At 45.4% G+C, this 16,026-nt stretch overlaps 1 protein-coding gene across 3 annotated transcripts in view; it reads right to left on the reverse strand.

Moving 5' to 3' along the window:
• Window positions 1–16,026, reverse strand: part of nkain1 (sodium/potassium transporting ATPase interacting 1) — an 883,832-nt gene that overhangs the window by 278,248 nt on the left and 589,558 nt on the right. For all 3 annotated transcript variants that reach the window (XM_072246605.1, XM_072246607.1, XM_072246608.1), the window contains exon 2: window positions 11,610–11,747. In XM_072246605.1, the coding sequence (XP_072102706.1) occupies window positions 11,610–11,747 (138 nt within the window). The remainder of the gene's footprint in view (window positions 1–11,609; window positions 11,748–16,026) is intronic.

The following is a 16,026-nucleotide window of genomic DNA, read 5'->3' on the forward strand; positions in this document are numbered from 1 at the left end:
ACCATGGAGTGGTTTCAAAGGAAGAAAATCAATGTCCTTTAGTGTCCCAGTCAGAGTTCTGACCTTATACCAATCGAACATCTCTGGCAAGACCTCAGGATTGCTGTCCACCGTCACTCCCCCAACTCACCTGGCAGAGCTTGAGCAATTTTGCAAGGAAGAATAGGCAAATCTTGCTCCATTACGTTGTGCAAAGCTAGCTAATAGTCTTATCCAAAAGGACGACTGGCTGTAACAGCTGTGAGTTGTGGTTCAGCTAAGTACTAAACCAAGGGGATGAATACTTCTGAACCATTGACATCTCAAGTTTTGAATTTTTAGTTTTTTATGCTTTACAATTTTCCCTGTTTTTCGTGCTCTACGGTGAAAAAAGGGAGCAGGTGATTCATCAGTAAAAATGCTCATTTAAGTTGATTAAAATCCCTGGTAGAAATATTCATTTATGTGAACCAGGGGTTGGAGGGGGCTGAATACTTTTATAAGGCACTGTATGTAATGGACCAAGTCTTCAAGGAATGATCGCTCAAGAAAGTGACATCCATCATTAATGACCCCTATCACCCAGATCATGCCTTGTTCTCATTACTACCATCAGGAAGGAGGTACAGGAGCCTGAAGGCACACACTCAACGATTCAGGAACAGCTTCTTCTCCTGTCATCCGATTTCTGAATGGACACTGAACCCATGAACCCTACCTCACTACTTTATTATCTGCATTTTTGCACTATTTATTTAATTAACCAATTTAATATATATTTTTGTAATTCATCTTTTTTTTCTATTATTATGTATTGCATTGTACTGCTGCCGGGAAGACAAGAAATTTCACCACGGCATATGTCGGTGATACTAAACCAGATTCTGACTCTCTGCAGTGTGTTAGTCTATGGTACTCTGTAGCTTGATGTATGAAGACCAAATCGAAATTTTGGCCAGGTTTCCTACTGGAATATATCACCTACCTTACACCACAATGCCTGAAACATCGATTGCTGTTTGACATTTCATGCAAAGCTCCCATCACAAATCACATACTAATTAAATAATCTGAAGAATTTAATACAAAAGGCACTTCAATAAGTGAGGTGAGTCATTGTATGTGGACATTAGCCTGAAATAATAATTAGTGCAAGGCACAGGAAGACACATCCCCACCCCTATCTTTCTGCCTCACATTTCCTAATACAGTATATTCAGATTTTAATTAAACTGAATCTAATTTAACTGCTTCACTTTGCCAACCTTTGCATTCTCAGACATAGGAGCAGAATTAGGCCGTTCGGCCTATCAAGCCTCCTCTGCCATTTCATCATGGCTGATTTATTATCCCTCTCGACTCCATTCTTCTCCCAGTAACCTCTGACACCCTTCCTAATCAAGAACTTATCAGCCTCCGCTTTAAATTTACCCAATCACTTGGCCTTCACTGCCGTCTGTGGCAATGAATTCCACAGATGAACCTGCTGAAGGATCTCGGCCTGAAACGTTGACTGTACTCTTTTCCATCGATGCTGCCTGGCCTGCTGAGTTCCTCCAGCATTTTGTATGTGCTACTTGGATTTCCAGTATCTGCAGATTTTCTCTCGTTTGAGATTAACCACCTCCTGGTTAAAGGAATACTTCCTCATCTCTGTTCCAAAGGGACGTTCCTCTATTCTGAGGTTGTGTCCCCTTGTCCTAGACTCCTTCACTATAGAAAACATCCTCTCAACAGTCCTGCCAAAGAGCCTTGGCCCGAAACGTTGACTGCACTCTTTTCTGAGATACTGCCTGGTTTGCTGAGCTCCTCCAGCATTTTGTATGTGATCCTCTCAACCTCCACTACATCTAGGCCTTTCAATAACCAATAGGTTAACCTATGACCTCTCGTTCTATTCTCATCGTGCACTTGTTAACATGACAAGAAACTCACCAAATTCTCAGCTTTTTCACATTCTGCTTAGCCACCCCTTAAATTCTGTGTTACGAGTTGAACATGTGTGTTTTACGAAATAACATTAACAAGGCCACGTGCTGTATCGGCATGACTTGCTAAGTGGTCCAATGCACAGTTTTTGCCTCTGAGTTGGAAGGTTGGGCATTTGGCCAACTCCAGAGCTGTGTGTCCAAACATTAGGGCTGACAATCCAGTGCCACACTCGGGATATCCTGCGCTGCCAAGGTCATCACCCGTCAGGTGCACCTTCAAGGCTAGGCCTTGTCCACGCTCTCGCCGTGTGGCCATAAAATATGCCACAAGTCTAACTCAGAGAGCAAGTGACTGGGCAACAATTATCTTTCAACTAATCACAAAAAAGAGAAAACCTGAAAGCGCTGGGAGTCCGAGCAATGCACACAAAATGCTGGAGGAACTCAGCATCGATGGAAAAAAGTACCGTCGACGTTTCGGGCCGAAATCCTTTGGCAGGACAGACAACTAATATTGGGAAGGTCATGGGGTCATAGAAAAGTACCGTTTGGCTCATCTAGTCTGTGCTGACCCACTCAAATTGCCTAGCCCAATTCTGAACGCACATAGCCAGACTTCGTAGATTCCTTGTCTCCTGACTGTGAACAAGCCTACCATGGGGAGACTTGACAAATGCTTTACTAAAATCCATATATACCGCATCCACCGCTCTACCTTCATCTGCATGTTCTGTCATCTCCCCAAAGAATTTAATCAGGTTCATGAGACATTACCATTGCAATCAGACACGATGCAAAGACCGATTGGAGCAGGGTGATGGTTATCTCAGCTCCTAGTTATCAATGCATATTCACTTCCAATCCAAATGAACCACTTTGGAAGACCCATCACCACTGAAACTCCAGTGTCCTGTCACTGTCTTTTTCACAAGCCCAATTAATCATTTTGCCATACAGCATTTCCATTTTCCATTAGCACTTTCATCTTGGATTTATCCCAGATGTTCGCCATTTGGTTTTATTTGAGTAGAACAGAATGAGGCTCCCCTAGTGACCTGCCCTCAGAAAGCCGTACTGGCTATGCTGCTCCAGTTGCTCATAAATGCCGTCTCTAAGCATCTTCTCCCACCCCTGATGGAAGACTCACAGGTCTGTAATTCCCAGGATTATTCCTTGAACAAGGGAATTATATTTTTTTCCCCATCTTCCAATCTTCTGGTGCCACTCCTTTGGCCAGCGAGGACACAGGAATCATCGTCAGCTGCGCGACTCTTCCCTCGCATCCCATAGTACCCTGAGGCCCACCCTGTCTGACCTTGGCCATTGACATATTGCCGTTGTGTGGGAGCTTTCTGTTGGAGAGCAAGCCAGTTCCAATTCCAAATTAAACAGCGTTGTTGAGGCCGCGCGATAGAGCTATGCAAATGGCTTTAAGAAAAAATTCTTTGGGCAGGTCCTCGAAATCAAAGTTCTCCTCACTCATTTAGTTGATTCACTTTACAGACATAAATTATCATGACTGCTCCAGAGCACATTTTCTGCTGCGTTACTGAGACGATGCTGAGCCATTACCACTATATGTAATTATCACAAATTGTGCCTGCTCATGTGTGATTGACATTAATGTGACTTGTGTGTCAGTCATTAAATAAGAAACTTTAAATAGAGGTCGGCTCAAACTCACTCACAATACAATGCTTGAACTTCATTACTTTTGTACTCGTTTGCTTGCACGCTTCGTCCAAAAACATTGACTAAAACGGGATTGAAATATTTGGTACCAGGTGGTTAGGAGCTGAGTCTGATCATCAGTTCCGGTAATGACCCCCCCACCCCATCCTCCTTCACCATCCCCCGTTCCCATCTCCCTCTCTCACCTCATCTCCCTGCCTGCCCATCTCCTCCCCCTGGTGCTCCTCTTTCTTCTACAGTCTTCTGCCCTCTCCTATCAGACTCCCCCTTCACCAACTCTTCACCTCTTTCACCAATCAATTTTCCAGCTCTTTACTTCGACCCCTCCGCGTCTCCCGGTTTCACCTGCCACCTTGTACTTCTTCCTCCCCTCCCCCACCCCACCCTCATACTCTGACTTCTCACCCTTTTTTCCAGTCCCTGATCAAGGGTCTCAGCCCGAAACGTCGACTGTTTACTCTTTTCCATCAATGCTGCCTGACATGCTGAGCTCCTCCAGCATTTTGTGTCTGTGTTGCTTGGATTTCCAGCATCTGCAGATTTCCTCGTGTTCCTGATCTTCAATTGCTTTTGTTCACTTATTTATTTATTTATCTATCTTTCTATTGGACGAGTGAGATACAGCGAGGAACGGGCCCTTACGACCCTTTGAGCCACACGGCCCAGCAATCCCCTGATTTAACCCTTAACCTCAGGGTGAGAGGTGTACAAGATCATGAGAGGCATTGATCGCGTGGATAGTCAGAGGCTTTTTCCCAGGGCTGAAATGGCTAACACGAGAGGGCATAGTTTTAAGGTGCTTGGAAGTAGGTACAGAGGAGATGTCAGAGGTAAGGTTTTTTACGCAGAGAGTGGTGAGTGCATGGAATGGGCTGCCGGTGATGGTGGTGGAGGCGGATACGATAGGGTCTTTTAAGAGGCTCCTGGATAGGTATGTGCAGCGCAGAAAAATAGAGGGCCATGGGTAACCCTAGGTAATTTCTAAGGTAAGGACATGTTTGGCACAGCTTTGTGGGTCGAAGGGCTGTATTGTGCTGTAGGTTTTCTATGTTTCTATGTTTCTACTACCGTGGGTCAATTTGCAATGACTGATTAACCTACAAGCAGTACGCCTTTGGACTGTGGGAGGAAATCAGAGCACCCGGAGGAAACCCACACGGTCACGGGGAGAATGTACAAACTCCTTACAGGCAGCGGCAGGAATTGAACCCGGGTCACTGGTCCCACAAAGCGTTCTGCTGCCCACTACGCTCCTGGGGATTTGAACCAGACAGAGTAAAAAAGGCATTGAAAGAATTACAGAACCAAAGAGACAGCAGTGGAACTTCTACTTTGTTGCAAGTTGTGTTGCTGCAACAAATTTGTGAAATTAGCCATCGGATTTGCTGGAAGGAGGCACAGAGGTTCTACAATATAACCCTGAATGGCATTTTCATTGCTGGAGTTTCTGCAGAGAAAATCCAGAGTAGACTGTGGGTTGGTATGTATGGTGATCAAGGGTGGGGTATCTGTCACAAGGGGATGCCTAGCTGACCCACTGAGCAATTACTCACACTCACATCAAAACATAGAGTGAAATACACTGTGTCACCCGCCGACACAGTCCGAGGATGTGCTGGGGGCAGCCTGCCAGTGTCACAAACATAACTCACCCACCCTAACCTAATCACGGGATGATTTACAATAACCAATTAGCCTGCTAACCGGCACGTCTTTGGACTGTGTGGGAGGAAACCCAAGCGGTCACAGGGAGAATGTACAAACCCCTCGCGGACAGCGGCGGGTTGCTGGTATTGCAGTGAGTTACCCCACTGTGCAGGATTCATTACACTTGGGGCGGCATGATTAGCACAAGGCTTTACCTTGCCAGTGACCCCGGTTCAAATCCCGCCGCTGACTGTAAGGAGTTTGTACGTTCTCCCCATGACCGTGTGGATTTTCCTGGGTGCTCCACTTTCCTCCCACAGTCTAAAGCCATACCGGTGGGTAGGTTAATTGGTCATTGTAAACTGTCCTGTGATTAAACTTGAGATGGCACGAGAAGGGCTGAAAGGATGTATTCCGCTCTGTATGGCATGTGGCCAAGTGGTTAAGGCATTGGACTAGCGATCTGAAGGTCGTGAGTTCGAGCCCCAGCCGAGGCAGCGTGTTGTGTCCTTGAGCAAGGCACTTAATCACACATTGCTCTGCGATGACGTCGGTGCCAAGCTGTATCGGCCCTAGTGCCCTTCCCTTGAACAACATCGGTCTCATGGAGAGGGGAGACTTGCGGTCTTCCATGCAACTTGCGCCCTGGAGAGTGAAGACTTTCCAGGCGTAGATCCACAGTCTCACAAGACTAGCAGATGCCTTAATGGCAATAAAAATTTTAAAAAATTAATAAAAATTAATTAATTAGTTTATTATTCTCTGAGGAGAAGGAGGAGAAGATGGCGGCCGACGGCAGCAGGCACGGCATCTCCGGTGATGAATATCTGTTATCTGTCAAGTAGGGAACCGTGCACAATCCTGATTTGATGGAGACGGACGTGAGAGTACGGAGGAACATCTGGAAAACTTCTGAAATGCCCCCCTCGCTGCCGCTGCTTCTGTGTGGTAACCGGAATCTCCAGAGCAGAAGGCCCCGAATCCTCGGCTTTGCTTGTTTCAGCAGCCGGGGCTAGGTCGAAGGCGCTCGGCAGAGGATGGCGCTCGGGAGGCTGTATTGGAGGGGCTGGTCAGAGGCTTGAAGTTTTTGGACGGATGGACTCAGAGTCGGCTGTGGTCGGCTGCTACCAAGGCATTGGCAAGTTGACGGTGCCTGGAGGTTTATGGCAGGGAGTTTCTCCCTTTTGCCGCCTGCTATCGGGGACTCGGGGACTTTTGAGACTTTATTTACCGTGCCCATGGTTTGTCCTTCATCAGATGATGGTATTGATTTGCACTGCTGTAACTACATGTTATAAGTATGTGGTTCTGTCAGTGTTAGCCTTTGGTTTGTCCTGTCTTCTGTGATATCACTCCGGAGAAACATTGCATCATTTCTTAATACATGTATGCATTTCTGAATGACAATAAAAGAGGAATGAGTGTTCTCATAATCAAAAAAAAGGAAGCTCTCCTTGTGCACTATTCCTCAGCAACATGGGGTTCATTTCTTTCAGTCTATGACATGAGATGGAGATGCAGAGAGGCCAGAGAACAGAATGGGTTTGCTCACTGGTATGAAGAACTCCTCCATCGGTCAACCTTAAAGCTCCCCTGGGCAAGGTGTGGAAACAGGGCACTGGGTACCATGGAACGACCCCTCCACACAGATGGCCGGCAGCCCCACACCCACCTGACCTCGCTCCGGACCTTGGTCACGGCCTGCCACCGCTCGGGGACCAGACCGCAGGCTGCAGACACCACCTGGCGGTGCAGATCCGGCTTCGGGTAAAGGCCGTGGCAAATACAGGCTCGCATTTGATGAAGCTGGGCTGAAGCCAAGAAGATCTCGGGATCAGGTCCTTGCAATAGATCCAGGCGGCTAAGTAAGCCAATGGGAGAGTAGAATTTTTACTGCAGAGGAAGCCTGTGAGGACCTTCATCCTGTTATACAAGACTACAAGGCATAGGAATAGTATCAGATAATTTGGCCCATTGAGTCTGCTCCGCTGTTTGATCACAGCTGATTTATTTTCCCTCTCAACCCTTTTCTACCTTTAATGCCTTTACTAATTAAGAGCCTATCAACCTCCACTTTAAATGTCCAATGCCTTGGCCTCTTCAGCTCTCTATGGCAATGAATTCCACAGACTCATCATCCTCTGGCTAAATAAATTCCTCCTCATCTCCGCTCTAAAGGGGTGTCCTTCTGTTCCGAGGCTGTGCCCTCTGGTCCTAGGCTCTCCCGCTATTTGAAGCACCCACTCCACATCCACTCTCTCTAGGCTTTCAATATTCGGTTGGTCTTTCAACATTCAATATTCACAGTGGATAATTTTTATTCATCAGTCGGTTGGCGTCTCCATTAATTCTGCTGTTTTAATCAACTTCACCGCTGAAGCACCGATAGCGTGCATTGTTCTGCTTGGGAGAGTCATCACTAAGTTAAAACGACTTCATTAAGAGGACCGTATTTCCCCCCAGACTGGCTGCAGTATTGGATTAGTGAAATACAAAGGGCCTTAAACTCCTGAGAAGCCTGCGTTGCCATGGCGACGACCAGAGCGAAAAGTTATGAGGCATGTATTAGCCGCCCATCCAGCCCACAGAGTAACTAGGCTTTGGTCTTCGTGCTTTCCTTCCATCATCCTTTCTTCAAGGATGCCCAGGTTTTCAAAACAATAATTCAAACTCATTATAAAAGCAGTGAGATACCGTCCCATCGTCCAGAGGAAGGGAGCTCTCACCGAGCAGCATAGTGACACATTCGACACACAGCTGCTACCAGCTTCAGTGTCCTGGGATGTCTGGTGTTTCCTGTGTGGATTCTGCACTCTCCCTCTCTGACTGCAGGGGTCACTTCTCAATGCTCTAGTTCTTCCCACACCCCAGAGGTGGGCTCGCCACTGAACAGTACGGCACAGGACCAGAATCGGAATCTGATTTGTTACCACTGACATATGACTTGGAATTTGCTGTTTTGCAGAAGCTCTACAGTGTAAAGAAATCCACAAATTACATAAGTAAGTAGTGCAGAGAAAAATAAAAGGAATAATGAGGTAGCATTCACGAATTCAAAGTTCCAAGTAAATTTATTGTCCAAGTACATACTGCATATGTCACCATAAACAACCCTGAGATTCGTCTCCAGTGGGCATACTCAGAAAAATCTATAGAATAGTAACTATACCAGGATCAATGAAAGATCAACCAGAGTGCAGAAGACAACAAACTTTGCAAACGCAAAAATAAATGAATAGCTATAAATAACTAGAAAATGCGATAAAGAGTCCTTAAAGTGAGATCATTAGTTGTAGGCACATTTCAATGATGGGGCAAGCGAGTTTGGCTATACTTTATACTTTATAAGGTATAAAGTATTTCCCCTTTTGTTCAAGATCCTGAGGGTTGAGGGGTAGTAACTGTTCTTGAGCCTAGTGGTGCAAGACCTGAGGCTCTTGGACCTTCTACCTGATGGCAACAGCAAGAAGAGAGCATGACCTGGGGGCTGGGGAAATCTGATAATGGATTCATGGACCATTCATAAATTAGATGGCAGTGGGGAATCTGATGGTTGAGTGCTGGTCTTCAGGCTTATGTACCTCCTCCTTGATAGCAGTATGAATAGTGGGCAGATCCTCTCCGGTGAGGATGCTTAGTGACGGATACCACCTTCCCAAGGCACCATTGTGTATTTAATATTTGAGTAATATTGCAAATATATTGTTTGATTAAGCATTCTTTGTTGTTTATCTAATGCATTGCGGGTTATATGTAAAAGTATGGAAATGGCATGCGGCATTACGCCACCATGTTATACACGCGCGCCTCGCTCAAAGTAAAGACCAAGTTAGACTCACACTCCTTGTTTCTCTTCCGGTCAGTTTAATGTTTTGGAGTTACAGAACCTAACAGGCACCAGCTCCTGAAGATGTCTTTGACAGTGGAAAGGGTAGTGCCCGTGATGGAAATCGCTGAGTCTGCAATTCTCTGCACCCTCTTGTGATTCTGCGCATTGGAACCTCCATAGCAGGCTGTGATGCAACCAGTCAGAATGCTCTCCACCGTACATCTACAGATATTTCTAAGAGTGGTTGGTGACATACTAAATCTCCTCAAATTCCTAAAACTAGAGTCACTGGTGCACCTTCTCGATGATTGCGTCAACGTTTTGGGCCTGGACAGACCTGGGTCATTATATCTGTGTTGAACATGATGCTGAATTAAAATAAATCTCTCTTGCCCATACATAATCCACAACCTCCCACCCCCCATTCCCTGAATATTCATTTGCCAGAGAGCCTCCAAAACATCACTATCACAATCTCCTTCCACCACTAGCTCTGGTAACCCATAGCATATGGTTAGCATAACGCTCTTGCAGCACCAGTTCAATTTCACCGCAGTTTGTACATTCTCTCCATGACCACGTGGGCTTCCTCCCACAGCTCAATAGGTTAATTGGCTACACGCGTGCAAAAGGGTGACACGGGCTCGTTGGGCTGGAGGGACCTGCTACTGTGCTGCTTTTCCAAATAAATAAAAAAAAATTGCTCCTTACATTCCCCTTAAACTTCCCCCACCACCCGCCCCCCAGTACTTGAAGTGTCAACTCTGGAAAAAAGATTCTGACTGTCTCTCATAGTTCTATAAGCTCTCAGGTCCCCCTTTCAGCCTCCTACAGATATGGATAGATAGAGAGATAGACTCTCCTTACATCTCATACTCTCTAATACATTCAGTAACTTGGTTAAACTTTTCTGCTCTCTTTCTAATGCCTCCACACCCTATCTATAATGGAGTGACCAGAATTACATGCAATAGACTGAATGTGGCCTTACCAAAGTTTCAAAGTTCAAAATTTAAAGTGAATTTATCATCAAAGTATGTATGCCACCACATACCACCCTGAGATTCATTTTCTTGCAGGTATTCGCAGTAGATGCAAAGAAACACAGTGGAATCAAGGAAAAACTACACACAAGGACAGTCAAGCAGCCAATGTACAAAGAAGACAAATAGTGTAAATACAAAAAAACACTATGGTAGTACTAATAAATAAATAATACTGAGAACATGAGTTGTAGAGTCCTTGAAAGTAAGTCCATAGGTTGTGGGATCAGTTTAGTTTTGAGGTGAGTGAAGTTATCCACGCTGTTTCAGGAGCCTGATGGATGAGGGGTAATAACTGTTCTTGAACCTGTTGGTGTGGGACCTGAGGCTCCTGCGTTTCCTTCCCGATGGCAAAGGCGAGAAGAGAGCATGGCCTGGATGGTGGGGGTCCTGAATGACGGATGCTGCTTTCTTGTGGTAGAGATCCTTGAAAATGTGCGCAGTGGTGCAGAGTGCATTTCCTGAGATGGGCTGGGCCATATCCGCCCATTTTTGTCGGCTTTTCCAGTCTTGGGCATTGATTGGTGTTTCTGTACCAGCAACCAGTCGTGATTCTCTCCACTGTGCATCTATGAAAGTTTTATACAGCTGCAAAAAGACTTCCTTACTCTTATAACCAGAGATCACAGAACTAGTTAAAATATGAATGTCTAGAAATAGTAGATAATTTCTTGTCACTTGCAACCGACATAATTAAGCTGTGCTTTAGCTCAGTCTTTGAAAGAATCATATAACAATATCAGAGGGGATTTTTCATTTTTTGCATTCGCAGAACTGTCTTGATCTCCATAGTGCTTCTTAGCAAAACAGGCACTGACATGTGGGGGTTTATTTTGTGTGGGAGTGGAGCAATTGCTCAAATTGTAAGAAGATTGATCAGATCCTCAGTTCTGCTCCCACCACCTGGCTCCAGCCACAGTCCGGATGCAGAGACTTGCAGGACAGAGGTGGGCTCTTCGGCCCACAGGAGTCTGCGAGGACTATCCAAGCATGAGGAAGTCTGTGGACGCTGGAAATCCAGAGCAACACACACACGCACACACACACACACAAAATGCTGGAGGAACTCAGCAGGCCAGGCAGCATCAATGGAAAAGAGTAAACAGTCTACGTTTCGGGTCGAGACCCATCCCCTGTCCTGATGAAGGGTCCCGGCCTGGAATGTGGACTCTTTACTCTTTTCTGTAGGTACTGCCTGGCCTGCTGACTATCAAGTATCTATTTGCACTTATCTTACACTCCTCCCATTTTCTTCCCGCACGTACACCCCTCACCTCTCCCCAGATTCTACCACCCACCTATACAGTAGCTGTTCTGGACAACCATTCTGTCCCCCTCTCTGTTCACCATTGTCCATCTAATGCAACACACAATGGGCCATACAGTCCTCAGGGTGAACGAAAGGCAGCTCAGGGACCACTGAGTCAGTACCTTTAAGTTATTTGCATGGATTCTAAACACAAAGAAGAAGTCAAACAATGAACTTACCATAACTAAGTACTTTGGTCTGTACTGGATGGTTCCGAAGATACCAAGGATGATTGCCATAATGTGTAAGAAGTTGGCCAATATAGGGACCCATTGGTAGCCCAGGAAATCAAAGATCTGTCGTTCCAAAGCAGCTACCTGGAAGAAAAAAGAAACCAGTTGACTTTTCAGGAAACTTATCACACTGCACTATACCACCAAAACAATGAGCATTATAAACAAGAACATTTTACACTATGCACATTCATTACATGCCATGTCGTACGACATGGGCGATCACGGTCTTTCCATGACCATGATTGTTCTTGTCAAATTTTTCTACAGAAGTGGTTTGCCATTGCCTTCTTCTGGGCAGTGTCTTTACAAGATGGGAGACCACAGCCATTATAAGGTCATAAGACCAGAAAATAAAGGAGCAGAATTAGGCCATTTGGCCCATCGAGTCTGCTCCATTTCATCTTGGCTGATCCACTTTCCCTCTCAGCCCCAATCTCTTGCTTTCTCCCCGTATCCCTTCATGCCCTGACTAATCAATAATCTATCAACCTCTGTCTTAAATATACATAAAGACTTGATCTCCACAGCAGCCTGTGGCAATGAATTCCACAGATTCATCCCTCTCTGGCTAAAGAAACTCCTCCTCATGTCCTTTTTAAAAGGATACCCCTCTAGTCAGAGGTTGCATCCTCTGGGCCTAGATACTCCCACCATAGAAAACATCCTCTCCACATTCACTGTACCAAGGCCTTTCACCATTGGATAGGTTTCAATGAGGTCACCCATCATTCTTCTGGATTCTCATGAATACAGGCCCAGAGCCATCAAACACTCTCCAGATGACAAGCTTCTCAATCCTGGAATCATTTTTGTGAAGCTCCCTTGAGCTCTCTCCAGTTTCAGCACATCCTTTCTTGGATAAGTGGCTCAAAATGGCTCACAATACTCCAAGTGAGGCCTCACCGGTGCTTTATAAAGTTTCAACATTACATCCTTGCTTTTATATTCTCATCCTCTTGAAATTAATGCTAACATTGCATTGGCCTTCCTCAACACAGACTCAACCTGTAAATTAACATTTAGGAATCCTGCACAAGGACTCCCAAGTCCCTTTGCACTTCAGTTTTTTGTATTTCAAAGGTTTCAAAGGTACATTAGCACGTGGCCAAGTGGTTAAGGCGGTCGTCTAGTGATTTGAAGGTCGCTAGTTTGAGCCTTGGCTGAGGCAGCATGTTGTGTCCTTGAGTAAGGCACTTAACCACACATTGCTCTGCAACACCGGTGCCAAGCTGTATGGGTCCTAATGCCCTCCCTTGGACAACATCGGTGGTGTGGAGAGGGGAAACTTGCAGCATGGGCAACTGCTGGTCTTCCATACAATCTTGCCCAGGCCTGCACCCTGGAAACCTTCCAAGGGCCAAATCCATGGTCTCATGAGATGAACAGATGCCTATTATTATTATAAAGGTACATTTAATGTCAGAGAAATGTATACAATATACATCCTGAAATTCTTTTTCTTCGCAAACATCCACAAAAACAGAGGAATGCCTCAAAGAATGAATGACAGTCAAATGTTAGAACCCAAAAGTCCACCCCCAGCAGCCCCCACCCACGCATAAGCAGCAGCAAAGCAATGAGCCCCCCCCACCAGCAAGAAAGCATCGGTGCCCCCTCACCGAACACTCAAGCATGCAGCAAAGCATCAATAAAGATACAGACTTGCAGTACCCCAAAGACTACTCGTTCACCCGGTAATTCGACATACCACAGGCTCTCTCTTTCTCCCTAATAAGGGAAAAAGAGGTGTCCCTGTTTCACAGCGAGAAGTGAGGCATAACAAACAACTCTCTCCATTTAGAAAATAGTAAACCCTTTCAATTCTTCTACCGAAGTGCAGGACCATACACTTCCCGACACTGTATTCCATCTGCTATTTCTTTGCCCATTCGCCTAATCTATCTGTCCTTTTATAGCCTCTCTGCTTCCTCAAAACTACCTGCTCCTCCGGCAATCTTTATATCATCTCCAAACTTTGCAACAAAGCCATCAATACCATTATCAAAATAATTGGCATATAACATAGAAAGAATTGGTCCCAACACAGACCCCTGTGGAATACCACTGGTCAGTGGCAGCCAACCAGAAAAGGCTCCCTTTATTCCCACTCCTTGCCTCCTGGCAATCAGCCACTGCTCTATCCATGCTAGGATCTTTCCTGAAATACAATAGGCTCGAAGATTGTTAAGCAGCCTCATGTGGCACCTTGTCGAAGGTTTTCTGAATATCCAAGCATACATCATCAACCGATTCTCCTTTGTCTATCCTGTTTGTTATTTCTTCAAAGAATTCCAACAGATTAGTCAAGCAAGATATTCCCTTGAGGAATCCATGCTGATTTTAACACGCGCCTCCAAGTACTCTGAGACTTCATCCTTAATAATCGACTCTAACATCTTCCCAACCGCTGAGGTCAGGCTAAATGACCTACAGTTTCCTTTTTTCTACCTCTCTCCCTTCTTGAAGAGTGGCATAGCATTTGCAATTGTCTAGTCTTCTGGAACCGTTCCATAATCTAGTGATTCTTGAAAGATCATTACAAATGCCTTCACAATCTTTTCAGCCACCTCCTTCAGAACCCTGGGGTGTACACCATCTGATCCAGGTGACTTATCTACCTTCAGACCTTTGTTAACCATGAACCTTCTCTCTGGTAATGGTAACTTCACACACCTCATGACCCCTGACACCTGGAACATCCACCATACTGCTAGTGTCTTCCACAGTGAAGACTGATGCAAAATACTTATTCAGTTCATCCATCATTTTGTTGTCCCCCAGTACTACCTCTAGGGCACTGGTGAGCATTGTGAGCAGGTTTGGGCCCTTTATCTAGGAAAGGATGTGCTGATATTGGAGAGGGTTCAGAGGAGGTTCACAAAAATGCTCCATAATAGAAAGGCTTGTCATATGAGGAGCTTTTGATGCCTCTGGGCCTGTACTCACTGGAATTCAGAAGAATGTTGGGGGGATCTCAGTGAATATTGAATGTGGAAAGGCTTCGATAGAGTAGATACGGAGAGGATGGTGGGAAAGTCTAAGACCAGAGGACGCAGCCTCAGAATAGAGGGGCATCCTTTTAGAATGGAGGTGAGGAGGAATTTCTTTAGCCAGAGAGAGGTGAATCTGTGGAATTTGTTGCCACAGGTGGCTGTGGAGGCCAAGTCATTGGGTAGATTGAAGGCAGAGGTTGACAGATTCTTGATTAGTCAGGGCATGAAGGGTTAAGGGTAGGAGGCAGAAGACTGGGCCCAAGATGAAAATGGAGCAGCCATGATGCTTGGTGACATAGACTTGACGGGCCAAATGGCCTGATTCTGTTCCCATATCTTCTGGACCGCACTACTTCCTCTATTGCCCAATTTAGTACCAACAGAAAATTACACACAGCATTAACTTCACATCTGCTACAGCAAGACACCTTGTGGTTTTGTGTCATGGTATGCATTATTCCTAAAGGTCAAGATGACCTTGAGTTGAGGTTCTAGCTTTGCTCTGAAGATTTTAATGCTATTGAATCCAAAGCACGTAATCTGCTTGCTCCCCCCCGCCCGTGTGCTTTCATTCACCCCCCCCCCATGTCTCCTTTCTGCTATAATATTCCTCTCGTCCGCACCGCTGTTGAGCACCTGTGGCCATTACCTTGGATCTTCATCAGCGTGTGACCAAGGTAGCTGCTTCATATCCCAGTAACCTTCCCCAGCAACCCTCAAGATCTCCTCCCACAGACGTCGCAGAAGACAACTTGCAAGCGACGGTGGGGAGAATCCTACTCTCCAGGAGTTCTCCATGGTCTGATGTTAATAAGTTTGGTTCCAGCGCCCATTAGCTTCCTCCTCCCCGCCAAAAGCACGGTGCAAAGGCGGGGCTGAAAGCAGATTTATTTAAAATAGTGCCTGCTCTGAGCAGCGCACACACACAAATTAATGAACAAATTGACTTTGGGAATGCATGTTTTTGTAGCGTAACTTGTCCTCATTAAGAGGAGAGCTTAAGCACCCATTTCCGAATGAACAAAGATTTATTCACTGTTCCCATCTGCAGGAGCACAGTCTTTCAGTGAATAGCAGCAGCTAACTGTGCTACAGGCTACAGACACAATTAATGATCAGGAATTCTGCTCCTTTACATTGAAATGAGCCTTGGGAAATTCAACATGATAAACACACCTCATTTGGGTTAAGAACAACTTATGGAGCCTTTTAGACTTCTGTTTACCTCCTAGTTCTTTGGCTGTATCAGCTATAAATCTATATTGAATCAACAAAAAGGCAGCATCTTTAAAAATTACCAACGGAATATCACTGGGAGCATCTATTATTTATCCTTCAAATAGAAAGAATATAAAGCACGGTTGCTT

This window comes from Mobula birostris, chromosome 29, assembly GCF_030028105.1.
Source record: "Mobula birostris isolate sMobBir1 chromosome 29, sMobBir1.hap1, whole genome shotgun sequence".
Taxonomy (NCBI): Eukaryota; Metazoa; Chordata; class Chondrichthyes; order Myliobatiformes; family Myliobatidae; genus Mobula; species Mobula birostris.